Source organism: Miniopterus schreibersii (genome assembly GCF_964146895.1).
Source record: "Miniopterus schreibersii genome assembly, chromosome: 5".
Taxonomy (NCBI): domain Eukaryota; kingdom Metazoa; phylum Chordata; class Mammalia; order Chiroptera; family Miniopteridae; genus Miniopterus; species Miniopterus schreibersii.
This window is the reverse complement of record NC_138106.1, coordinates 33,031,342-33,059,197: the sequence shown is the minus strand read 5'-3', so window position 1 is coordinate 33,059,197 and position 27,856 is coordinate 33,031,342. Positions and strand designations below refer to the sequence as shown.

The window sequence follows — 27,856 nt, the reverse complement described above, 5'->3', positions numbered from 1 at the left end:
ACTCAACTGTGCTGTGAGCAAAGTGTAGCCATCTATGAGTGGTGGCAGGAGGAGAGCTAATACCACGCAGGACTCTAAAGAAGCTTCGTCACCAAAACCCAAGAGAAAAGAAAAGGAATTGTGAGTGAAATAACTGATAAACACTCCTGTAACACGTTCAAATTAAAAGGAGAACAGGAGTCCACCAGGGCCCAGACAACAGGACAAGAGGAGCTATCACATCCAGTAGGCTGGTCGAGCTCCAGCAGTGAGACTCAGGTAAGTGTGTGGGGCATTCTGGCCAAGCCAGATTTAGAGGCTGGGCACTTAGGGGCTGGGCACACTTCTTACAACCCTTTGGGCATTTCTAAAGATGGCTTACTCACCTCTACTAGGTTCACCAGGTGCAAGAAGAATTCCTGGGCATCTTGCTGTCTGTTAGAGGAGAATTCCGGGTGACTCTTGCTTACAAAGGCCTTAAACATGCGTGGAGAGATCCCATTCTGTTGAGGCTACAATATATAAAGAAAATCAACTTACAATACTTTCATACACGTTGACAGCACTAAGAGGCAGGCACAGTGGGGATTACCATAAACCTCAACTTTCAGATGAGAAGACTGAAGCCCACAGAAGCTAAATGAGAACACCAAAGTGCACTGGACGTCAGTACATACCAGGCCCTGCCCTCCGAACCTGATCTGAGAATAAGATGGGACTCTTCTTGTTAAGTCAAAACTAAAGCCATGAGCCCAGCCTGAGTGACTCAGCTGCACTGAAGGGCTACCCATTCGATTCTGGGTCAGGGCACATAGCTGGGTTTCAGATTTGATCTCTAGTCGGTGCACAGACGGAAGGCAACAGATCAATGTTTCTCTCTCTCCCTTCCTCTCTCTCTAAGGTCAATAAACATGTTGGTAGTCTGGCAGGTGGAGGCCATGTCTCACACTTCTTTCAGATCTCCTGGAAATCCCGGTCAATGCCTGGGGGGGGGTCTGGAGACCACAACAGGTGTACACAATCACAGTCAGATGCAACAGGTGATGGAAAAACTCCCATAGCCATCGGCCAACGGCTGGCTCTACATATAAAATCTCTCCAATATGAATGTTTTAAGCAATGTTTCTAATAAAACTCAGGTGAATTTCCTGTCTTGCTGAAAATATATGTGATCTAGTTGTCCAGTATTTACTGACCGCCTACTTCCTGCAGAGCACTATTGGGGATTCTATCCTCGAGAGCTGAGACAACACTCGGATCTGTAACAAATGGGAAAGAACATTGCAGGAACCTGAAATAGCAGCTATTAGAGACTTCTGAGGGCTTGGAACCTGTACATACATGACCAGCTTACACACAGGGCTCTGGGTGTGCTTCAGGGATATGCAAAGACCAATTTATACCTGATAACAATTTTACTACCTGTATATACACTTCCTGAAAACTACATGGAAGTTGTAACTTTCTTCACTCACGGTGCTGATGCAGATCTACACAGCATCCGCCAACATAAGCATGCAGATATAATCCTTACCTTTGTGCGTAATGGCCAACATTTGTTCACGCGCTAGAAATTTACTCAGTGCTATGAAATATCAGACTATTCTAGGTACTTGGATGAATACTTACTAGGCTTAAGCACTTTGTATGGGCATCTTGCTAACTCACCCAACCTCATGAGGTGATTATTACTATTTTCTCCACTTAACATATGCGGAGACTGAGGCAAAGAGGTGTTAAGTAACTGGCCCAGGGTCACAGCTAGAAAAGTCAGTCTCTCCATGTCTCTCTCTCTGTGTCTCTCTCTCATGTCTTAATACTGCTTCTTACATACAAGTGAATAGCTCTCATCTCTGATGACCCTGAGTCTATCTAACAGATGCAGAATAAACAACACACTATGTCTTGGACTCTAGGTAAGCCCTCTCCAAACCCACCCACCACTGGGGCCAACATTCAGGCCAGTCCAGCAATCCCTTCCCCACCATCAGCAGTGTGGAGGTCCGACTCTGAAGGAATCTTTCACATTATGTGCTTCTGTTTGGGCCCTCACATGAGGATGCACTCACTGCCTGGTCCTGCTGGTGTCACTTCTCACAGGCTATGCTTAAAGCCTCACTTGGCTGCCAGTCCCCCCCAAAGCAGCTGCTTTGGAAAATTCAACAAGTCGGTAAATTCTGAAAGGCTGCCTGCTGCTCTGTGCCACCATATGGCTGTACAACTGGGAGGAGATGTTTCAATAAAGACCCTGGTGTAAAGCCCAAAAAACCACAGAATACTCAGAATGAACTGTGGCCCAGCCTCATTCATTCCCCTCCCATGCCTCTTCTCTTTCTGAGCCTATTTCATTTCTTTTCCCTCAACTGACCTTTCTTAATCCTTTGCTCAACAGGTGCAACAGGTAATGGAAAAACTCCTTATAGTTTGAGAAGTGTTGAACATGGAGAAACTATTTGAAAACCAGGGAGAAGGTCCCTCTCCCTCTCCCCTTCACACTGCAGACCAGCTCCTGGCTTTCACAGCTGGATTTCAACATTTTAGCTCAAACTCAGCTACTCCACACTTGATGCCTTGGTCATTAGCCAGCCCTGTCCGCCTGCACCACGCCCCGCACCTGTGCTATCTCTGATTTCAGAAGGGAGGTCTCACACAATCCCATGCTTAACTATTACTGTGTTCACTTCAGATCTTGTATATTAGAAAGTCAGTAAAAAAGTTGAGCCTGAATCTAATTAAGCTTCCAGATGTAACTTCCAGCTTATAAGAAACACAAGCGAAACAACAGCTCAAGGAAGCAATCTTTAGAGGAATCCTGGGCAAGTAGTCTGGCTCCTTCAACAAATCAATAGCCTGCAGAAAGAAAACGAGGGGATTTAAGAGATGCTTTTGATACCGCAGGGAAAAATCCAGATATGGGTGTACAAAGGAAATGTTGCTCATTTTGTTAGTTTTCTTCGAATACTTTAAAATTTTAACATGATATTTATGGTTTAAAAAAGAAAGGGTTCTAGTTAGAAATGCATACTGAATATTTACAGGTGGAAAGGAGGATGCTTGGATTATGTGTTAAAATACTCCAGGGAAAGGAGAGGAAAGAAAGGAAAAGGGAAGGAAAGGGTTGAGTTTAGGGGGACTGATAAAACCAGACTGGCAGAATGGTGATTGCTGAAGTTACCTAATGGTACATGGAGATTCATTATACTTTGCTCTCTACTTTTGTATATATTTGCAAACTTAAGTAAATTTTTTTAAAAGGCCAGGCTCTAGGTAAGGCAATTTCTTTCTTATAAGCTAAAAGCCAAAATAAGAACGAAGGAACTAAGTCAAAGAAACCACGTTTCCTGGTCGGCAGCGGGTTCGTGACATCACCTGAGCGCCCCCATCGACCTATCGCTGCACAAGCCGAGGGGGAGAGACCAAAACTGCCCAGGAGTCAGGCCTGCCCTCAGGAAACGCACTCTTGCTGTGAGCCAGCCCGCGGACACCTAACGGAAGGCTAGTCCTGGCAACTAACTTTGTAAGAGGGAGCCCCAGATAGCCTCCAAAATAGCAACCACCTAAGGAACCTGTCGTATTTATAGGATACTGTACTTACTTTCTCCATTAGGAATTGCAAAACAGATGAGCTAAAATTACAGCGAGGACTACGATGTTCAGAAGCTCTCCCCATTGCTTACGCAGGACTTTCTGTTGAACGCTGCACAAGAAAGCGGCCGGATGCTGTCCACTCACATTCCCTGAGCCTAATGCTTTACTTAATAAGCAAGCACAAGACAGGCTTTGTGTCACATTAGAACAATTCTTGTAAGACCACAGGAATGAAACAAAAATAAACCCGTCTCAGCCTGTCCCCAGTACACAAGTGCACGCCATCTGTTGATTCAAACATTTACACTTAAACCCTGGATCAGTAGTTCCTAACCCAGATCCAAATCCAAATCTAAAAGCTAAAGGAACAGAGAGCATTCCCCAAGCTACTTTTCATATTTCAGAAGGGGAGTTAGAACTGTTACATTTGCCTAACCCAGGAAAATGGAGGTTAGTGAAAATAAAGTTCTTACTTTGGGGCTAAAATTACATCACCTCCAAGTAGAACACTGGTTATCTCATGTTTATCAGACGCTAAAACCAGCAACTATGTATCAAGGGTTATTCAGCTGGGACATCAAATGAATTGCTGCTTAAGAAATGCAGTTTGTTCAGAATACAAGATTGTTTAAAACATGTTATCTTTGGAAGGAGAAACAAATTAAGAGTATTCAGCATTAGAATGTGTGAAAGCACTGTCTTAGGATGCACAAAAACCAGGCATATATTCTTTGAAGATGAAAAAGTATCCTTTTGATAGTGAGGAGGTTTTATTTACCACAGACACAAGTCAATTAAAAAATGTATGTAGAAATGGCAGTGCCCAAAGCAAACACTGCAAATCTTTGTACAGATGAAGAAGTGTATTAAGTGTGCATATACAAAAACTAGATTTCACCATGGTCTGCAGCAGACAGGTTTAATCCCTGGAAATATATATTCTAGAAATGATCCAAGATGTAAGACAGAGGTGGGAAACCCATGTGACTGGGCTACCTGATAATTCTGTAAACTTCAAGCACCCCCTTTATCATCCACCCACCACCATCCACACATGGAGGCTCCGGGAGCCTGAAACAAGTGCTGGAACAGCTGTGAGGGAAGCAGGCTAGTGCAGTGGTCACACACACAGACCTGGGGCCTGATGCCTGGTGGAAAGCCCAGCCCTCCCACTCACTGGCTTTGTAACTGTAGGCAAAGTTTCTGAGCATCAGTGAACATAAGGGAAGAGCCTGGAATCTCATCAGTACTATGTAAGGTTAGTATCTGTATCACTGGTGGTGGTGGCTCTGTAAAAAGGCATTCCCGCCACATGGCTCTGAACCCTCTCCGCTTTCTCCCCTCCACCACACATTCCTCTCGTAATCTGTCCTCTTTCCTGCTTCAGCACATCTTTTCTCTCTTGGGGCATTTCAGGCTCATCTACAAGTCACAAATGCCAGAGGCCTGGGACAAGACCAAAGAGCCCCAGATGCCTGAGAGAAGAAAGATTCTCACAACTCGGTTTCTCTGAAACCAATTGCCAGTGAAAATCTTGATGCCTCAGAAAGTAAATCCCTCCACTGTCGAGGGGAATGGAGATTTTACTATGAATTACTTGCCTGTTTAAGCTTGAAAGTAACACCTTCAGGACCTCAAAGAAAATCACCTGGTCAAGTCAAGCTCATTTTGAACGTTAAAGGGACCCTATTGATCATGGCAACTCAGAACAGGGAAAGGCTTTCACAAATCATCTAGATCAAGGGTTATACACCCCAGCACCCAGCCCATCAGCCAGGTCATGATCACAAAAGGACTGGAGCACACAGAGAATTATGTGAAAGGAAGGCTGCTACTCAGCTCCAGCAAACTGCTTTCAGGCCTGGAACTGCCAGGGGTTCTGAGTGTTCAAGAGAAGCTGGAAATTCAGATACTTATATGTGGGCCAAGCAAAACACACCTGTAGGACATAAATGGCCCCAAAGCTGCCAGGTTCCACCCCTTGAGCCAGACAGAGCAGGGGTTCCCAGCTGCCATCCTCAGATCCCTGAAGATCACAGAGCTACCACACAATAGTCACTAAGTCCAATGACAGGGAGGGGACAAAGGCCCCAACCAGTCATTGTTCAGCGACTGAATCAATAATATGCCTTGTTCATATAAGAACTACTTTTTTTCCTAATGTAAAAGGACTCTGTGATATTAACAAAAAGAAATTTTACTTCCAAACATTGCTAAATTGATGGAATTTCATTTCACATTTTCTCAAAAGAAGAGATTCCAAAAGCACAACAGTCATGTAACACACACAGATTTTATTTCTATTAGAGAGGGTACCCTTACACTTTCAACATTCACAACCACCTCCCAGGGCAACCCTGCCACGGGATTGCTGAGACTGAAGCCCGGCTCCCAAGTCCCAGTTAAGTCTCTTCCACCGGGGAGGGTGGACTCTGCCCGAAGAGTGGCCCAGGAAGTGACTCCCCGGGTGAAAACCCAGGACAAATGTGATCAAAAACAAAATTCTGAACCAAGTTTTTTTCACCATCACCTCCTCAAAGTTTCACAGGGCTAGAGGTGGGAGAAGCATGGATACCCCGATACTGCAGCCCTATGCCCGAACCACCTCCTCAGCTGCACCCCAGATGTGGGTCCTCCTGTTTCGGGTGGATAAGGAACTCCTTATTTTGCAAGGCCAGGTAACAATGCAAGTGGAGAACTTGTCTTCCTGCCCCCACAACACCCCGATCTCCTGGCCTAGCCATTCAGAACGCCTATACCCCTCTCCACCCTCCTCACCCCTAAACACTGCCTCCATATGTTCCTATGTTCCCTTCAAAATCTCCCTTCTCCCTATTGCTCCATTTCCCCAACTAACTGGCTTCATTACAAAAAAAGTTTATTCATTTTCGATTCTTCCTTCAGCCTGCAGGCGTTAGTTAAGGATGACGGATGTAAGATGAGAGCACAGAGGTCAAACACTGGAGAAGCAGAATTGGAAGGACCTGCCCGCTAAGTCAAAACAGGGCACTGTGCAGGCAGAGCAGGTGCTGGGAAGTGGGGCGGGCGTCCCATTCCGGACACCTGCCGCGTGGAGCCAAGGCCGCCGGGGACGGCTGCGCACAGCGGGATTCCCAGGGCACCACGCGTACAGACCAGGGTGCGAGCAGTGCCCTCTGGGGTTGTGTTAACGGAGCAGCCCAGAGAGGCGTCGGTGGTTCATCCTGCAGGCACGTGGAAGTCTTTCAATTACTACATGTAGTGACTACATGGCCAGCTGAGTTCCTCAGACGTGGGTGTGCTTACAAAGCCCCTGGCAGCTTACCAAAAATGAGGACTGCCCAGCCCTCCCCAGAAACTCAGAATCCTCAGCTCTAGGGGGCCTAGGAATGTGAACAACCAGCCTCCAGAGAAACCCTAGCAAACAAAGTTGAGGCTTAGGAGAGGAAAGACTTTATAAGGCCCAAGATTGTATTCCCAAGGGAAAATGCTTATATTTTGTAAAGCTTATTCCTTTCATCTCAGCTGTATCTTATGAAGAATATTGTTTCTGAAGACCGTTAGTGATGGCAATCACATAAAACTCATGAAGCAACTGCCACCAGAAGCCCCACCCCTGGCTGTTGCTGTTTTAAGAGCATGCAGACAATGACCCTAGACTCAGAAATGAAATAGCTGTTTGAACAGCTTGTTAAGTTTATAGCCACCATTTGCCAAATCTTAGGAAATCCACACTCTAGCTGGTAAGAGTGCCTCCTCCCTACACACCAGCACGGCAGCCACTCAGACACATACCTTATGGTCATCCTTCATCACCTGTTCAATGAGTTCAGATTTCACTGGAGGTTTGGAGTACTGGCCGGAGAGAAGGCCATGTCCTAACTTAGTCCTGGACAGGCGGGAGGAACACAAACAAAAAGGTCATTGTTGTCTCCCCTCGGAGATATTAAAATTATCTGTGAACTTTATGAAGTGCAGCTACTTTCGGGATACTTTTTCTATTGTGATTTATCTTAGTTACTCACAATAATTTATTTGGTTCTACCTGATACTGATTCTATGTTCAAATTTTCCTCAGTACTTTTTAGATCATTTTATTAATTTCTTTCTTCTTATAAAAGTGACATATACTCATTTTAGAACACTTTTTAAAATACATAAAAAAGAGAATTGCCTTGAATTCTGCAACCCAGAAAGAACCACTATGAACACTTTATTAGAGACTTTTCTTAAAAACTACAATTAGGCACTTACATCTGTGTGTTGAAATCCTGTGTTGGGTCCAAAGGAGAGTAGTCAAATATTCTGGGAAGATTTCCTACATACCTAGAAAATGAAAAGTGACCGTCAAAACACAGGAACTGAGAGAACAGAACCAAAATAAGCCAATGTCCTAGTGAAGACCTTCTTGCTGTTCTGTCAGAATTAAATCATCCAGCCCTGGCCGGTGTTGCTCAGTGGTTAGAGCATCGGCCTGGGCACTGGAGGGTCGCAGGTTGGATTCTGGGTCAAGGGCATGTACCTTGGTTGCCGGTTCGCTCTCTGCCCCCGGTCGGGGCATGTGTGGGAGGCAACAAATCAATGTGTCTCTCTCACATCAATGTATCCCCCCCCCTTTCTCTCCCCCTCCCTCTCTCCCTTCTACTCTCTCTGAAAAACGTAATGGAAAAAATATCCTTGGGGTGAAGATTAACAACAACAACAAATTAAATCGTCTGAAAAAGTTCTTCCTGAGCACCTACCTCTGCAGCCATACTCAAGGACCTCCCTAAAACATCCCCGCTTCTATCAGTGGATCTCAGCCCTGGGTGTGAGTTAGAATCCTCTAAAGAGTTTCTTGAAAAAATACCAAACCTGGAGCCACCCCCAGGTTCTGATTTCACTGTCTGAGGCTGAGGCCTTGGGTTTGGAATCTTTTGTAAGTTCCCCAAGTGATTCTAACATGGGGCCAGCGTCAAGAACCACCGGCTTATGCCATCGCAACTGCCATCTCAAAAACAAATAGGGCTGGGAATTGTTGCAATCGTGTCGAGATGCATAATGATGCTAATAGCCGTGACGACGCTCCTCTCTTGAGGGTTTCCCATGTTACCTGGTTGGGTCTTCATTACAACCACATGAGAAGTTATTAGTATCATTACCCGACTTGAGAGATGAGAAACTGGAGTGAAAATTCATTAGGTAGCTTCCGAAGTCACCCAGGGAAGGAATGAGGGAGCCCAGAGGGGGACCCAGGCAGCGTGGCTCCACAGCTAAGCTCTGAACCACCCTGCCGGCTGTGCTGGCCCGTCCACAGGCCCTGGGGCAGTCCACTACCCCTCCTTCTGGCCAGTTTATCCTTACAGCAGTGCTCACTTGACCACCCATCTCTCGGCCTGCCTGCGGCTCCCTGTCCAAGCACGGCCTAAGGAAGAAAACAGCCACAGATCGCCCCCCTGCCCCTCGGTGTGGGAGGTCGAAGGCAGTCCTGCACGCGCACAGGTGGGAAGCGCCCTAAGTCAGTGCCTCCCAAATCGTCTGCAGTGACGGGCCAGCGTTTTTATTTCAACTCATGTAGATGATACATTTAAAAAATACAATAAAAACAAATTATTAGAAAAAATGAAATGCTACTTATAAAAGAACAAGGCCATGTCAAATGGCTACAAAAATTCTTAAAAGCTCGCTCACGCCGCTCTCAATTTCCATTCTGACCTCAAGGCAGAGCCACAGGCAGCAGTGGGAATCACAGTCTGCGTGGCCAGAAAACAAAAAGCCGAAATCCTCTAAGAAACTCCACCCACCAGGAGGGCAGCATTGACCAAAGAGCTCGCTGAATCTCTCCTAGTGCATCTATAGGAAGGGACCCGGCAGGCTTCCTGTGAAGACTCACAATTAACACTTTCTTGGCATAGAGGGAGATGGCCTACTAAGGGAAGCCATTATCAGTATGACAAATTCCTGCGGGAGGTTTTCAGTTTACAAAGCTCTCCTCATCTCACCTGATCCCCACAACGCCCGACAAGGGCTCCCACCCAGCTTCAGTGCAAGAAGTGACACCACGGATGACGTGGCAGATGTCCTGCAGCCCATGGGGACAGCCTTCCCCGCACACTGGCTTGGCTGGACTGGCCCTGGCGGGGGCGGGGGCGGGGGCAAGGAGAGCGCGCTGCACAGGGGCTGCGGCAAACTCACGCTCTCTGGAACTCCGGGATGCTGAAGATGGCCTGCATCACGGAGCTGAGGTAGCAGCTGTTGCCCAGGTTCTTGAGCCCCGTGTACCCGGGGCCGTACATGGGCTTCAGCTTCGTCCCGGTCTCTTGGATCACTTCCCACTCGCTGACCCGCGGCTTGATGTCATTGTCCCGGAGCCCATTCTCTGTCTGGGGCAAAGTCATTGGAGGAAAACATGAGCTGTGATCATCACTCAAAGAGCCTTAGCCGTGATGATCACTGGATGTCCCATGAATTACTTCTAACGGCAATGGACGTTTCTGCCTCTTTTTCCCCAACTAAACACAGGATTAAACAACCTGGTTAGAAAGAGACCGAGATGGCGATGGTGGCGCGACAATGGAAATATACTTAATGCCACAGAACCATACACTTAAAAATGGCTAACATGGTAAATTTTATGTTACGTCTATCTTCCCACAATTAAAAAACACATCACATTTAGAAGATTTAAAAGTAAGAGAGGCTGAGAAGAAAGGAGATAGAAGGAAGAAAAACAAACAGGAATTGGGAAAAAAAAAAGCAAGTAGAATAATTTCAAGAGAGGGTAAAACACACCCAGCAAACAGAAAGGCAAGGCAGCCTGGACAGGAAAGTGGAATAAAACCGTGGAGCTTGGGAGCACGAGGCAGGATGAAGGCCCAGAGAAGAGCAGAGAAAATACATTAACAAGTGACACGAGTGAGAGCAGGGAGCCGGCCTGCACTGCAAGGAACAGGCCGAAACAGAGCACGCACATTTAACTAGCTCCTCACAGGGACAAACATCGCAGTCACGACAGCCGCCTGAAAACACGGTATTAAATGAAACAAAACTCTTCCGTCAACAACAACATGTTGGCTTATTCTTTCCACCCCCCAGGAGCTCCGCTTCCCTTCCTGAAGTTAATTAAAGTGATGTTGGTCACAGATAATTTTAAAGGTCATCTCCCTGTACCTTCTCCCTTTAGTGAACAAAGAGTGATTCATGCAAGTCTCCACCAGTGGAGATTTTGCACATACACTCCAACGAAACAAAATGGTACTCGGCGAGATGTCATTTTTATTGTAATATAACAAAGTCCAAGCTGGTAGCCAAAAGAAAACACTAATTAATAACATTAGAGAAGTAAATGCAAATATTAAAACCTATAAGATGAAGATTCATGTGAGAGAAATTATATAGTAAGTAAAATAAAACAGACAGTTTCCTCCCCACCAGGCGGGAACAGAGACAGAAGTAGACGTTCTCACCCCATGCATGTGAAGCATATCGATTCCAAAATGCGCCAGGTGCTTGGCCAAGTGAGGATCCAAAACTGGTTCCTCTTCTTGAAAAGAATAAACATCTAGAGGTGAAGAGAAAACAGGCTGTAATTGAGTCATTCAATAGACAGCATACACTTCCTGAGCTCCTACTAGGCGCCGGGCTTGGGACACATCAAAGAGTAAAACAAAGAGTTACGTTCAACTGGGAAAGACAGATGACCAACAACAAATATAATTAACAGGTATTTCTTATAACCCTTATATCACTTCTTGTGACATGTCAAGAAGTAACATAAAAAGGTTTTCTGAAACTAGAAAAGAGCAGTGTCTAAAGTTAAAATAATTTAAAATCAGACAAACATAAATGCCTAACATTTCATTTTTCTAACCCAAACCAGAGTGGCATGACTATATGTTCAGGAGGAGAGAGGGGTGAGGGAGCAAAGGAGTGACACTGTGTGCCCACGGCAGGGAGAATCTATGGGGGGACACAGGCCCTCGGCAGCAGGTGAAAGGCCTGACAATTCTGCCTTGGAACCCTCTGTAGTCTCAGACCTATCAGCTCATCAACCTCCTCCTCCCGCCTGCCCCCCATCCCTTCTGTCCCCCTTCAGTGTTCACACCTCACAGAGCTGGCAATGGATGTGTGAGGACTGTGCACTGCTCCCCAAACGTGTCCACCCCAAGCGCACACAGAGATGCTGATGTGTTTGGCACAGCAGGGTAACAAGGGGCTCTTGCCCCAGTTACAGGGTCTCATGAAAAATGCTAAGGTGGAGCAGTACACGAAGGGGCACAAGCCAGGTCAGGACTAAAATGAAGTCATTGCTGCCTCGATTCCAAACCCTCGGGCCGTGAGGAACTCAAGGGAGCTTATGTCCAGGTCAAGAGTGAAGATGACCGCCCGGCCGGCCATGGCTCAGGTTGAGCGTCAACCTAGGATCCAGGTGATCGGGGTTCGATTCCCGGTCAGGGAACATGCCCGGGTTACGGGCTTGATCAATGGCTCTCTCATCATTGATGTTTCTATCTCTGTCTCTCCCTCTCCTTTCCTCACTCTGAAATCAATAAAGATATATTTTAAAAAAAAAGAAAAAGAGTGAAGATGACCAAAGAAGAAGACCACCTTGAGAATCTATTGAGCTGGTGCAGGGGCCAGTGGGATGGGCAACTTCACAGCTGCCTTGGGCATCTCTGGAAGACTCTTCTCCAATCACCCAAGGCACTAAGGCATGTTCTTAGGTCAACTAGTTTCCATGATGGAAGAAAAAAACACCCTCTCCTTCCTCCACGGCCTTCTTCCCTTCCCACCAAGAACCTCACCCTTGTTTGCCAAATGAATGTCTCCTCCCACAAAGGAAAGCTTTTTATTTGTTTGGTGATCTGTTTCCCAGTTTGTTTGTTGCTGTACCCATGGGGACCCAGAGTGGAATGTGATATGGGGCCCATTTTTATTACCCACACCACCACGACGGCCTAGCCTGGGGGGTCAGGGCTTCTTGGAAGAACCAACTCTAAGTTGAGACCTCAATAGGAATAGGAGTTTGTCACTGAACAGGTCTATCCTTACAGGGGACAAGGAATCCAGCAGGATCAAATCACACTACGGTTAAATAGTTGAGTCCACAGCCTGCTTGGATTCCATGTTTACTAAACAATATTCTAAATATAATTCAGCTTCCCACAGGGAAGGAATGTACTGGTCAAGCAGGCAATTGTGGCCCTCCTTATAAACTGAAAAATAAACACCCTGAATTTGAGACTTTGTCTCTTGTGAGTTGAACCAGCCTCAATTAGCCTAGCAAGTGTGGACTATGGGACCCTCAGCAGTGACACCTTCACCAGGAGGTGGCCACCCTGCCCCCAAAGGGCACCTTGCCCTACTGGTCCTCAGAGTACACAAGGTTCATCATATGGTACTTAAGGAAACTTTACGCATGTTTTCATTAACATATTTGGCTTTTAAGTAAACAAGTTACAGTTACCAATCTACTAAATACAAATTTAAAAGAAACTAAAGTAGAATTGATGCATCACATACACTTTTATAAAATAATTAGACTAAAAATAATCGCTTGTGTTAAAACCAACTCTGCAAAATATGAGCAGGAATCAAATCCTGACCTTTTCTCAAAAAAATTAACATTATTTCAGCTAAATGAATCCCAGAACCCTCACCATAGGGCGTATGATCCACACTGCTGTTGCCAGTATTTTATTCATCTTTGATCAAAACGGGAGTATTTATTCAAACACTGTCAATTGTATAATTTTTAAAAAACCTTAAGTTCTTCTTCTTAAAAAAACTTAACTGTGGCAGATAATGGGTTAATACTCTTAATAGCTTAAGTTTTTTTTAAGCCAATGAGAAAACACCTACACATAAACCTACTAGAAAATAGGCCTAAGAAATTCACAAAAATAACTATGAATGGCCAAGAGTACTATAAAAAATGTTCATCTTCACTAGTAAAGCAAATTAAAACAAGACACCAGATTAGCAAAGCTTTCTAAAATTTTTGAATACCCAAAGTTGCCCAAGATTTGGGGAAATGGGTAGTCTCACACACTGCTAGCAGGAATGTAAAGTTACTACAACTGTGTAAGAAGAAGACTCGGCAACTGAAAATTTAAAAGGTTCAGCCCTTTGTTCATAGGAATTTATCCTAAAAAAATCATTAGATATGCCCGGAATGCACGGCTCAGCAATTGAGCATCGACCTAGGATCCATGAGATCAAGGTTCGATTCCCAGTCAGGGCACACGCCCCGGTTTCGGGCTCGATCCCCAGCAGGGGGCGTGCAGGAGGCAGCCGATCAATGACTCTCATCATTGATGTTTCTACCTCTCTCTCCCTCTCCTTTCCTCTCTTCTGAAATCAATAAAGACATATTTTTTAAAAATCATTAGACAAACACCCGAAGATTTGTATATGTACAGGGTGTTCATCAGAATAGCAAAAAAATTATGACAATTCACAGGGGAATAGTGAAATGATTTATGGAACTATTATAGAATACTGATGAACATTTGATGACATGAAAAATATAATTAAGTTAAACAGAGAAAAATAAGGTATAAAACTTTAAACAATGTAATTCAATTTTTGTAAAAATATTGCAGAGCAGGAGGGGTCTTTGTATAAGAACTGATCCAGGCTTTAAAAAAGAAAAAAGACTGAAAGAAAATACCCTAATTGTTAGAAGTGATTTGTCTGGCAAGTGTATTACTAGTGATTTTTATTTACTTCTCTACACTTTTCTGTTTTCTAAATATGTTACACTGAACATCTGCTTCTTGTGTAATCAAGGGGCAAATATAAACTTCCCTTCCTCAAGTTGAAAGCAAAAGAACTTCAGATGTGCTCTAAATTACAGTTTAAAAATAAGTTTCACTCTAGAAAAAAGGCTTCTGGAAAATTAAAGATGCATAGGAAAATAGAATTAACCTTTGCCTTTATTATTAGCATACATTTACATAGAACAAAAGTATGTGTGCCTACTATGTGTAAGATTTTGCATGGAACCCAGAGATAAGTAAGAGATAGCTAAAGTTTATAACTAAGCCACATATACAAACATTTGTAGTCTTGGACAGGTTGTTCTAAGAGCTGGACTTCTAACAGCTGGTCTTATCAAAGCACTACATAGGACAGCATAGAAAGTAGAAACATTCGAATTATCCTCTCCTTATAATTTCATCCAGTAGAATTCCTACATTACAAACCCTTCTCTCTGTGGTCCCATAAAAAGGCCATGATGGTTGCCTTGTACAGCAGTCATTCAACATAGCAATGACCTGCAAACCCTTTGCTGGAACCCAAATCCAACTGCACGTCCTGAATCTTCTCTTCAGATCCTGGAAGTCTTAGGATTCAACCTGGTGTATGTAGAGTTTTGTTTGCTTGGGGGGGAAATGTCTGGCACCAGCTCCTGGGCCTCTTGCAGCTACTTTTCTCTAGTGAGTTAAAATAAGTCCCCTAACTTCAGAAACAGGAAAATTATCTAAAATGTGAATCCAAAGAACCTTGACATGACATAACTGCCAGCCCTCAGTTATAAAACGAGTGAGAAACGAAAGCATTCGATGGGAAAGGCATGGTTGACAGGAGCTCCACATTCAGTGAGAACATCCTACCCAGCTACTCCGAGCAGGCTAATTCAGTCACAGAAAAAGAACAGAGAAAAGACAAATATCTTCATATCGCTCCTAAAAACTCATTGTACCTTAAAAGAAGGGAGAAATGGACTCTAAAGCCTGGGGGGATGGAGAAGATGGCCCTAGGTGTTGATCCAGACCTGTGCTTAATGTTTTCAATGGGACTTAGACGATGGACGGGTTCTTACGGCCACGCTCAATATTCATGTTTCTCATTACTGACCATGTATGATTTCCTTTTTCCTCACAAAATGCTAGAAGGAATTAACTGTATAAACATGGCCAAAGGCTCTCATTTTAAAGCATGCAGTGTGAGACCATAAAGAAAAACACAATTCTGAAGCTGACAGCAGAAACAGAAACCGGTTCGAACCCCCTGCTGCACATGAACACCATCGCTGCCAGCGGGTGGCAGGGGCTCTGAACACACAGTATCCATCCTTTCAAACCCATCTTCTCCATAATGAGTCCGCTTGTTCCTAAACTAATACTAATCCCCATAATGAATGCGAGGGCTTCCCTGACTATCCTAACGGTGGGTCTGATTGTGCACATTCCCTTCACAAGTCCTGGAGCCTGCTTCTGCCCTCTTAGCCAAGAGATACACGGAAAGATAACAGTAACAAAAGCAGCTAACCTTTATTTAGACCTGACTGCGCGCACTGGGCTAAAAGCTCATGCACCTTAACAAACCTGTGAGGGAGGTACCACGGTTATCCTCAAGATGAGAAACCTGACACTTAGAAGGATGTGAAAACTCGCCCAAGACCTCGCAGCTAATAAAAAGCAGAATCAGGAGTCAAACCTGAGCTGCTGGAGTCTAGAGCCTACCCCCCCACCCCTCGGATTAAGGCACTGCTCAAATCTAAGAGGGAGCTGCCGCCGGTTCCCAGAGTCACACAGCCACACTCACCTGCCCCATCCGGAGTGATGGTTCCCAGTTTCACAGCCAGAGGGTAACCCGTGTCTCTGTAATGCTCCAGGGCGTGCCCATTGCCCCCAGAGCTGTCAAAGAACCACTTCCCACACAGCACGGAGCCATCGGTGAGATTCAACCAGAGGTTTTCCCGCAGGTCACACCTGGCACACTTCCAACCACTGGAAAGTCATTGGAGAACAGTTAGTACAGCTGGAATGCCACAGACTGGGGCCACAGTGAACAGTCAGTGGAATAATCTGAGACCCTCTCAGAGCAACAGGACCCCTCAGTACCCTGCCTGCCACCAGATGGAGACCAGCTCCTCCTGCTCCTTCTCTATGGCTCTTTGACTTTAGAAAACTAACACAGAACCTGAGGGCAGAAGGGGAGGTCATTTCCTTAAAATTCTCATGTGAGGGACAGTGGAGCGTGAATAAGTTTAAAACATTAAGGATCCCATGTGTATAAACATCTAAAGGCCAAAAGCATTAACTACACCTAGTTAATGGAAAACTAGTTTAAACAAAACCCTACTAGGCAGCGAATCTAAATTAAGTAGAAAGGAAATTAACCTAACCCACAGTTAAATGTTGGGTATGTGCTAGGGACTTACAGAAACTCTACCATTTAATTCTAATAAACACCCCTCAGCACTGTATTACTATCCCCACTGTGAACAGGAGGAACTGAGGTATCATGCTTTCACTAAGGCTACACAGAACAGAACTGCAGTACAGTTAGGGTTCAATAAGACTGGACACATTCCTAATCCGCCTGCTCTTTCCTTCTAGCACCTGCCTCTGGAAACACACCAGCACCTAACACGAGATGCTAATGTGGCCCAGAGAGCGTTAAAGCCAAAAACGTGACAACCAAAGACTGCTGTAAGTTGGCTTCCCAGAGAAGCAGACTCTGAGACAAAAATGTGAATGTGAATGGCTTGTTTGGGAGGTGATCCCAGGAAGCACCACAGGGAAGTGAGACTAGATGGGGCAGGCAGCCACCATGGGCAAGCGGGGCTCAGTCCAGCTGGGGAACTCCAGGAGACAGTTATCCCACCTGAGTGGTGGTGACCTGGGGTATTTACCCAGCCACTCCATGGTCACTGGCTGACGGCTGCTCCAGGAGGGAGCATTAACTACGCAGCATTTCTCACTGTCCTATGCACAGGCCTACCTGGCTTCGCAGGCAGAGAAAGCCCTCAAGCAAAGAGTTGCAGGTACTTGCAACTGGGAGCCTTAGGGTGGGAACAGGCTCAGGGGTATGGGCTGGCCATGTTCAGCATCCACTACTAAGGTACAGATAATTTTACAGTGAATTTTTTAAATTCTTATTTATTGATTTGAGAGGGAAGAGGGGGAAGGGGGGGAAACAGAAAGAGAAAGAAACATCAATTTGTTGTTCCACTTATTTATGCATTCATTGGTTGATTCTTGTATGTGCCCTGACTGAGGATCGATCGCATCTACAACCTTGGGGTATTGGGGCGATGCTCTAACAAACTGAGCTACCCAGTCAGGGCCTAGAGAGAATTTTTGAGTTTATTTTTAATATAAGGCATGTGATAAGAAAATATACTAATGTCAGTTCAGAGAAGAGGTAGAAAAGTAGGTATTCTTTTGGCCAGTTTTAAGGGGTAACGTTCCATTTCCCTACCTAACGCTCACCTTGGAGGAATCCTGACTCCGTTGTCCAACTGGGTGAGGTTATTGGCATACTTGGATACTGGCAATTCATTTTCCCATGTGTCTGGGTCCTGCTTTCTATATGGAGATTTTGAGCTAAGAACTGCATCACAAGCAATTGTTACCTGTAAGACAAACCCAAACGTAATATATTAAAACAGTTGGAGAGAATACAACTTCTATAAAATAAATTTTAAAATTTATTAATAAATGCAGCTTAATCTAAGAAAATTTAAATGGTACGATTACCACAAAATCAAGATTTCTGACTCTAGCACTTTCTCCCTGGCTCTAGTTAGGTTTTGTCCCTGGCCTAGAGTTTGCAGTATTGACAAGAGCACAAGATAGCAAGGAATGAAATCCAATTTGTAAGCCCAAGCACAGGAGCCAAATTAAAAATTCCTACCTCTTAGCAAGCAGAGTGAAAAGTATAAGGTGAACAATTTACAAGGGTGAAATTAGCTACGGGAATGCCTAGGATTTACCCAAGTGGTTTTCCTCCTAACAAATATACACCCAGATACCAAATACCCTCCACTCATCACACAACGGCGTGTGGTCAAGGGCACTTGAATGGAATGCAAGCAGCAGCTTCATTACTTAATCAGGTGCAAATGTGACCCTGGACAGGGACATGCCTGGGTGTCTCTGTGCCAGATCAGTCCACATTATGAGCAAATCTGTGATGTCCAGCTTGGCACCAACCTACTAGGTTGGGGGGGAGGGGGGGGTGCAGATTCTCTGCTTTTCCCAAGCCCAATTGATCCTGGACATATGCCCATCATCACATCTGCTGTTTGCTTAATGATATAACTCAGTTCTGGCTGTCTTTAAAAACATTCTGGTAGGAATGTAAAATGGTGCAGCCACTTTGGAAAATAGTTTGGCAGGTCCTCAAACAGTTAAACAGAATTCCATTCCTAGGTATATACCCAAGATAAATGAAAATACATGCCCACACAATAATTTATACACAAATGTTCATAGAAGCATTATTTATAATAGCCAACAAGGAGAAACATCCCAAATGTCCATTAATGATAAATGAGTAAGTAAAATGTCATATGTGCATACAATAGAATGTTATTTAGCAATAAAAAGAAATAGAGTACTGACACATGCTATAGCATGGATAAATCTTGAAAATATATGTTAAGTGAAAAGAAGCTAGCCACAAAAAAAATATGTATTGCATAATTCCATTTATATGAAATATCCAGAATAAGCAAGTTCATAGAGATAGGAAGTAGATCAGTGATTGGCAGAGACCTGGGGGGGAGAGAGGGGGAGAGTTTGAGAGGCGATGACTGTGGGGTAATAAGAATATTCTAGAATGAGATAGTGGTGATGGATGCCCAACTCTGAATATAATAAAAGCCACTGAATTGTTAAAAATAAAAATTTTAAACAAAAATATGTATTCTACATCACCAACATCCTGCACAATTAGCCGAACTTCATGCAGAATGTTTTCCCCTGGGTAGCACTGATTGATCCCAGAATTGATTAAGAGACAATGAAAGACGTTCCCTCAGCTGCCATCCCACCCCCATCCAGCCAATGGGCAATTCCTATCAGTCCTACATCCAAAACCTTTTTGGAACCCACCTCTTCTCAATTTCGACACACCATCTCAGTTCCAACACCATCACAGCTCACCTGGATGGCCACACGGCAGCCCCTTACGGTCTCCTTCCTGCAGCAGCCCGAGTGATCTGCTGTGGATATCAGATCCTATCCTTCCCAGCTTAAAACTCTCCCAGGTTATACTGAACACTACCAGCTGATGACACACTGCCAGGAATATGGAAAAGGTCCCTGCCTTCAAGAAGCTTTAATTCCATCACAGATCAGGCATCCATAAATCTAATTTTAAACCCTTTTTAAAAAGATACTCTCATTCATCTCTCATCACAAACGCTGCTATATAATTACCCTTTCCTTTCAATTATCAAAATTCATCTGTTACCCCCGCTTCCAGGCCCGGCCCTAGAGAACAGGGCTGAGTTCACTTCCAGCCCTTTCCTGATTTTATGGGGGTTTTTTAAAGCTGCCTCTGCACTTCTGTCTACCCATCCTCACCTTTTTAGTCTGGTTTGTTATTATAACCCCTTTCTTGTTTCACAGTTTTCATCAAGCCCCTCACAGTCCTCATCTGAATTTTCTCTACCCCACTAGATCTTTAAGTGTTCTGGTGTGCAATGCACAATGTTTTTTATTAAGGTTTGGATATAATATTTCTTATCTTTGAATAATATTTCTTATCTTTGTGACACTCAACAAAATGTCCTTAAATTCTGGGCCACTAAAAAACACTGATCTAGTGTTTTCAGATCATCTAAAATCCCTGAAGATCAGGATAGATCATCCTGTAATTATACTGTGAATTCTCTCCCTGGATTTATCATCGGGAGTGAAGTGAGAGACCTTGTTACTAGTCCTGGCTCCATCCCAAGTCTCCATGGGCCTCAAGTTCAGTGGGGCGCTGGAACCAGCTCAAATGGGCTCACAGATTCAATTGTTAAACATTAAGAAATTCTTTAAGATGGTTGTTCAACACAGCCATTGTTAAAAATTAAATTATATAAACTTACCATTAAATAAACCATATTTCTTAAAGGTAGCAAAGATTTGAAATACTTTGTAATGGTTGTACTATACCTTACCAGTATCTGTGTTCTCTTGAGGTTATTTACACCTACGTTACGTGTAACTGTGTGTCTCTTCCCAACCCCGCCCTCAGTGACATCTCGTTGTTAGCCTGAATCAGCCGTGGTGGCAGTACTCATACCACCGAAACCAGCAACCTGTACAAAGCAGGCCTGTCCCCCAGGGAGCTGGGTCTAACCATGTACAAGCACACCACTGCTGGGTTCCCAATGTCTAAAGTGAGGTACTGGATTCCAGATTATAAAATCCTCACTGAGCCCCAAATGCTATGCCTCTGTGAACCTGCATTGCTAAGAGGTGGTTTAACTTTTTGGTAGGATTCATAGAGTAACTTATCTGAAACTGAATCTTTCCAGTGCTGAGAAGCTCAAGAGATGATGGAAGAATGAACTGGTTGAGTGATTTTTTTAACTCAATAACTTTGTTATTTAAAAGCTTTAAATGAGACTTTTAAACACCAAAGTGTAGCAAAAGCATTAAAGAAAATGTAGTATATAGATAAATCCTATCAGTTACCATCAGATAAATCCAGGCTTTTCTTTCAAGCGTCTCTTCTAAATAATTCTCTCTTCTTTTTTAATTCTTAAAGTATTTCTTAATTCTAAAAGACTCTATTAAACTACTGCTGGATTCAGATTTTTATGTCACTGCACTTTTAAATAAAAGGATTCCTATTTCGAATTATGTTCTGAATATAGGAATAATTTAAAGTATTTAGAGACTTTTCTATTAACTTTTTCACATGAAGACTTTCCCTTCATAAGTGAATGGAGAGGAAAATCCTTTCTCGTGACAGTCACTCACAATGTGCTTCTTTACTTCTTTTCTGATGGCAGACAGTTACATTAGACAAGGGCAATAAGAACTCTCAGTATGGCAAAGATATATAAGCTGTAGCATATAATTCCAGGTAGTGGGACGAGGCAAGACCATTTGTCCACTCCTGTGTGTGTGGACAAATCCCTGAAGATCAGGATAGATCATCCTGTAATTATACTGTGAATTCTCTCCCTGGATTTATCATCGGGAGTGAAGTAAGAGACCTTGGTCACAGCCACGAGTCAACACGGGGAATCGTGCATGCCTTGCCAAAGGTGTGCACTTAGCACTAAAAAGATATGTTAAATGTCATAATTAGAGGAAAGAACTACAATACCTAAATAGAGAAAACTTTCATTTCTATGGTCATATATTTAGCTATAAAGTCAGTCAGGAGCCACAGGTGGAATGGCGGAAACCCGGCCCCTAATGACATGACAACCCCAAGCACACGTCCCCTCTTGACCGGGGCAGGTGAGCAGGTGGCTGTAGACAGGGTCACACAAAGCCCTGAAGACTCAGGGACCTAACGGCCTGGCTCTGGTCCTGGAAGAGTTTGAGAAGGGGAAAAATGAACTGGCATGTTTGCTCTCAAATTGACCCTGACCCCTGACCCTTGACCCCGCTGCTATCTATAGCCAGGCTCTGAGAACTCAGGGTGCACACAGAGTGGAAAAGAGGAAAAGAAAGGAAAGAGAACAGAGGCAAGAAGGGTGGAGTGGCAGAGACAATACAGGAAAGGAGGGAAGAGCAGGAAAATGGGTCGGCCCCGGCAGGAACTCGTGCCCGCTTCCAGGATTCGAGAATCGAGAATCGCAGTAACACAGGGCCTGGCGCTCCGGCCGCCGCCACCCCCGCCTTGAAGTTGTTCAGGAAGGTGAAAGTGACTCCACAGGAAGGAAGGGAAAGGAAGAGAGAAAAGGCTCACCCCTAAATCTAAAGTCTAAAACCTAGACAGTAATCTGGCCCTCGTGAGGAGCACTGCGAAGCCGGGTCACGTGGCCACCGGGCGATGCAGACCCGCAGGTGGGAACAGCTGGTTACTTTTATTATCGGGCTGCTGTTTCCGCCGTGGAACTCCTGTGCTTCAGCCCAAACAAAATCCTAACGTGGAAGGCAACACGCAGACGGAGAAAAACACAGCCGTCCCTCTGATCGGGGGACAGGCCCTCGGCCTCAGCCCCGCACAGCGCGGGCCGTCTGCGCAACGGAAGCCGCAGACCGAGTCCCAGGCAGCGAGAAGCCAGCCCCCGAGGGGGCAGCGCGGGGAGAGCAGAGCCCGGCCAGCACGGCGCGGGCGTCGGGGCGAGGCTCCCGGACCGCAGCCCGCGGGCCCTTTCCCCGGAGCAGCAGCAATCCGCTGGGGCGGAGCTCACGCCTCTCGTCCCCTCTCATCCACCCCCCCCAGGGCACGCACACAGCACACGCACACACACCTGACACAGAGAGTCACGCGCATCTAGCTAGCAGCCGTGCACACTCACTGACCAGGGCAGGTAACTCCTCAATATTTGGCAGTGCTATTTCATAGTGCTCTGGGAATATAACGAGTTTGGCTTCATCTTCATATTCATAATCGTCGCTATTTAAATCGTCATCAGTATCTAGATCTGAGGAGAAAACAAAAACAAAGAACAAGACGTGAAGAAAGAACATTCCGCACCAAGGCAGCACTCACTGGGGAGGCCGGACACGCACAGGGAGGACAGACAGAGGCCAGACATGCACAGGGAGGACAGACAGAGGCCGGACACGCACAGGGAGGACAGACAGAGGCCGGACACGCACAGGGAGGACAGACAGGGGCAGGACAGGTACGGCTCCCTCGGCGGACACGGCCGCCGTCTGCCCCACGCCAGGAGCGAAAGGCCCTTCCGTCTGCCCTGAGTTACAACTACTTGCTTACAAGGGGCGGGGGACAAAGGAGACGGAGTCACAGCAGACGCTTTCCAGTGAAAATGGAACCAGAAGGTTCATTATGACTTGTCGGGTACCTGCCTCCTGATTTCACAAGAATGGGTTGGAATGTTTTCCCCAACACTGGAGTAGGGAAGAAGTACATGGGTTTCTGAGGAGATAAACCTAGGCTTTATCTGGCTCCAAAACGTAATGTTACTTTGGGCAAGTCACAAATTCTCTAAACCTTAGTTGCCTCATTTGTAGAATGGAGATAGTGACACTTATCTCACACACTTTATATGGGGAATAAAGAAAGAACTGCAGACAAGAGACCTGGCACAGAGTAGGTCATCAATAATAGTAGCTATTATTGAAAAATAAAATCTCGATTTCCCGCTCTCCCTCTCTTCCCCTCTCACTGGCCCTCCCCCTCTGCGCGCTGCTGAGACACTGGACAGGACACCAGAGGGGGAAACTCCATAATGTAAACAGTCCTGTCACCCTGGGTCGGTGAAGAATTTTCAGTAAGAGAGACGAGGTCCTCTAGACTGTGTCGGTAAGTCATCGCCTTTTTGCTTGGCTAATCTCTGGCAAAGGTTAGGTGAAGGCTCAGGAAATGTCTCATCACCAAATATACATGGACATTTCAGCCTCGTGTGCACACGACTCCAGCACCCCAGGTCATGTCTGTATATTTAAATGTTTGGAACTATGGTGACAAAGAGCTACTGAGCCACATTCCACTCACAAAGCCACACAGAAACAGGTACGCACACAGGCTCTATAGATAGGAGAAAGCTATTTTACTGGATAAAGCAGCCAGCTGACAACCAAAGGACCTAGATTCTGTTATTACCCTGCTGTTCGCCTCCAACTAAAGACCCTGTATCTTTCTATGTACAGCTCTGCTCTTGAATTCTCAGATGGGGCAGTTTTAAGTAGAAAATGAGACATAACTAAAATACAGTCCAAACATTTTAATGAAGGATCCTAAATGACAAGACTCAGAAATGCCAAAATAAACAAAAACATTGTTAGATAGCTATAAGAGGTTTGTTTCACAAAAAACAATGTTAGAGAAGATGCCGAGTTTAAGAACTAAAGGCATTTAATTCAAGGAAATGATTCAAAGACAGACATTCTGTGTTATAAAATTTGAATGCCCCAATATCTAAAATAAAAAAAAGAAAACCTAAATGTCCAATGAGGATGGTGTTCAACCCAATAGACTATTATTCAAACTATATTTATTTAGAGTAGGTAGAAACATGAAAATGTCTACGCTACGTCAATGCTAAAAATACAAAATCATTTTCCCTGTAAAGACAACTTTGTAGAAGTTATGCTCATGGACCAGAACTGGAAGGAAATCCGAACAAATGAAAATTGTGAGTGGATAAACTTTTCTCTATTTTTAAATTTTCCTTTATTCTACTGTTTATAACAATTTTAAGTAACCAAAATACAAGTCGTTTTTTTTATGTATAGAGTCGGCTTATATAACATATTCTGTAGGTGTCTCTTTTCCACAGAAAACATACTCACTTAACGCTAATTCAAATCTTACCTGGCCAAAAACAATGATAAACTGAGTCCAAGAAAGTCCTACCCTGACATTTACTAGCTATGTAACGCTGAGCAAGTTCTTGCCAAGTTCATTTTCCTCACGAATAAGCGATGGATATTATCTACTCCACGAGACTGTTGAGGGGATTAACAAGGTGAGGTTTTAAGGCACCTAGTACAGGATCTGGCAGAGCTTAGAGACCCCACAGATAGTAACTGCCATCACCTCCATCACCACCATCACCACCTTCTCTACACTGTTGACATCATGATCAAAAGTGCCTTCCCTTCCCTTCAGCTGCCCCAGCTCCAAAGCAATCCTGGAATAAGTTTCATGAAGATCACAGCATCCTGTGGGGGTCTGCCACGTGATCTGACAGTGGAGAAGATATGAGCTTTGAATGCTTCTTGACTAAGCTGTAAAGCAGGAATCAGGTCGCACTCACCCTTTAAGTCCCCAGCCCCTGCACAGAGCCCAGCACACCACACACAGTAAATGTCCGTGAGAGGAGACTTTAAGAAGTTAAAAACCCACCATGCTAGGGACAACAGCAAAGCAAGAGATCAAAGGGGTTGCTATGGTTTGGGGACTTTTTTTAATTGGTAACTGATGTGCGTTTTAAAAGAACCAAGACTGCTGTCACGAACAACAACCTCCAAAAAGGCAGAACCTTGTTGGGCTTCTTAACACTTAGTTTATAGTTTACTTTTATTTTTAATTCAATGGAATGGAAGGGGATCATGATCCTTCCCAAATATCTTAATCCAAATTAGAGAAAGTCAACAGAGGTAACCTACACTCTGATTTTAAGGTACAAATCTAAGGTTGCTTCTGAATACATATGACCCCACAATCCTAAAAATAAATCTATAATTTCCAAATTTCTTTAATTAAAGTCTCGCCACCCCAAAAATATCTAGTTGAGAAACCTTCTGAGTAAGCATGCCCTAGGGACCAGGACTGGCACCCCCAACTTCTCCCAGCAGTCACTTCCCATCGTGGCTGGTAATTGTTAATAGCTGGATGGGCTCTTTTCCTAAGTTTAAAAACAACTTCTTTTTAAATAGCACTTCCCCAGCGCTGCTTCAGTGATCCTCTCAGATCTCTGAGACCACACCCATTTCTAGGAAGTAACTTGCCTAAACTATGAAGCAGCACAGTGAGGACCAGATCCCTAAGGAAAACCAGGGCTCGGATCCCAGCTCAGCATCCTCTCGGCCTGACCAGGCTGACTCTGCTTCATGTGCTGGAAGTGCACTGTCCCAGTGCTGTGAAATCAGACCAGCCACTTACCCTCAAAAGAAGGGACAGGGGGAAGCCCTTGAGCACAGACCCTGTTCTGTGACTGGCTTCAGAAGGGAAGGCAATGCGGAATCCACTAGAACCTTCTGGTCATGACAGGCACAGGTGAGTTTTCAGAACAGGCCCATTCCTGGAGCTTTCTCCAAACGTTCTCGTTTACAACCTGTTTCTCACCAAGTATGAGCACCAGGGCTAACGCCAAAAAAAATGGGCTCTAAGCTCTCTGGGGTTGAGGTAGCTCTTTGAAGACCTGAACTCATTCACTGTTATTGATGAATGTTGGGGGGATGGGATACTTAATAAAAATATGACTAACACTATTTTTATGACATACCAAAGATATGGCACTTTTTTATGAAATGCTTTAGCATTTACTTATACATCTATACACATTTGTAGCTTTATTGTAAAATATACATAAGATTAAGCCAGATTCATGTCCCGAGTCCTGGGGTATTTCTTTGAAGATCCCAGGCTCCCTTACATCCCCTCTTCTCTCCTTCTATCTCATAGAACAGTAAGTTTTATATCAGCTTATTGCCAAAATTCACAGTCTGTCATATGGTTGTAAGTTATCATCCTATAATAGTGTCCCTTTCTAGCTTGAAACATTAATGCAGCGCTACCCACACTTTCTCAGTTCACACATCCCAGCAATTTTTACACAGCAGCAGGAAGCAAAGAAGAAAAAAAAAACAAGCCTAGTAGTTCTGTTTATTTAATTCGTAGTTAGGCCCAAACAACTTAATAAGCATTTATGTTCTAACTACTTAGTAACCATTTGATAAAATAATGCACACAAATTAAAAGAAAAAAAAATGTTCTATTTCATTCTTAAATAACCACGATTCCTTACTTACAGGGTGAGTGCACCCATTGGGCATCTTTGCGTCAAACTGGGCACTGCCTCCCTGTTTCCCATTCCACATTTATTTTCACACGGTACTTGCCTTTTATCATAGAAACCACCAAAAACCAGCTTCACGAAGAGATAAAGTCACTGAAAGGAATATTGGATACTCTAATAATGAAACTACACGAGCTAATGGTTCATGCAACGTTCAAGCATCACTGTGTTCCCTTGAAGAGTTAAAATATCCTGAGGTGCACCTGTGAGTCTGCTGCAGCACCCCAGGGTGCCTCAGAGCACAGCTTGGGAACCAAAGTGTTAATGGCTCACCACTGCCCACAGGAAAATGTCTAAAAGCATGGTATATACTGGAAGAACATACGAGATATATAAGGATGTACAAATAGGAAATACCATTTGTCTCTGGGGAGACTAACCATGGAAAGGAAAGAAATCCACTCTTCTTATAGAGCCTCTTATAACTTTGTAATTTTAAGGTTTGTCCATATGTTAATAATACAGTCAAAAATATTTTTTAAATTCTAAATGCAAAAGTAAGTATAAAATGTAAATGATTCAAACATTACCCATAGTAGTAATTGTTGATTAAAAAAAAAATAAAAAGCCCTAGCCAGTTTGGTTCAGTGGTTAGGGTGTCAGCCCCCAGACTGAAGGTTCTTGGGTTCAATTCTGGTAAAGGGCACGTACCTCAGCCTGCAGACTCGATCCCTGGCCCTGTTGGGGCATGTGTGGGAGGCAACCAATCCATGTGTCTCTCTCAGATCGATGTTTCCATCTCTCTCTCCCCCTTCCACTCTCTCTGAAAAGCAATGGAAAAAATATCCTCTGGTGAGGATTTAAAAAAAAAAATTACCAGCAAAAACTAGAGCTGAGGGAAGAACCCTTAATTGTGATTTCATTGATGAGCATAAATGTAATAAGAGTAACTTGACTGTCGAGAGCAGGATGGTGCTCAGGAGA

At 44.3% G+C, this 27,856-nt stretch overlaps 1 protein-coding gene across 1 annotated transcript in view; it reads right to left on the bottom strand.

Annotated features, from left to right (window-relative positions):
• The window catches only part of USP13 (ubiquitin specific peptidase 13), an 87,175-nt gene that overhangs the window by 31,193 nt on the left and 28,126 nt on the right, over positions 1-27,856 (bottom strand). Inside the window, exons 4-11 of the mRNA XM_081139388.1 lie at positions 22,746-22,867; positions 17,751-17,893; positions 16,078-16,262; positions 10,992-11,086; positions 9,721-9,908; positions 7,801-7,872; positions 7,342-7,435; positions 366-491 (exon numbers count right to left, since the gene is read on the bottom strand). Of these exons, the coding sequence (XP_080995514.1) occupies positions 366-491; positions 7,342-7,435; positions 7,801-7,872; positions 9,721-9,908; positions 10,992-11,086; positions 16,078-16,262; positions 17,751-17,893; positions 22,746-22,867 (1,025 nt within the window). The remainder of the gene's footprint in view (positions 1-365; positions 492-7,341; positions 7,436-7,800; positions 7,873-9,720; positions 9,909-10,991; positions 11,087-16,077; positions 16,263-17,750; positions 17,894-22,745; positions 22,868-27,856) is intronic.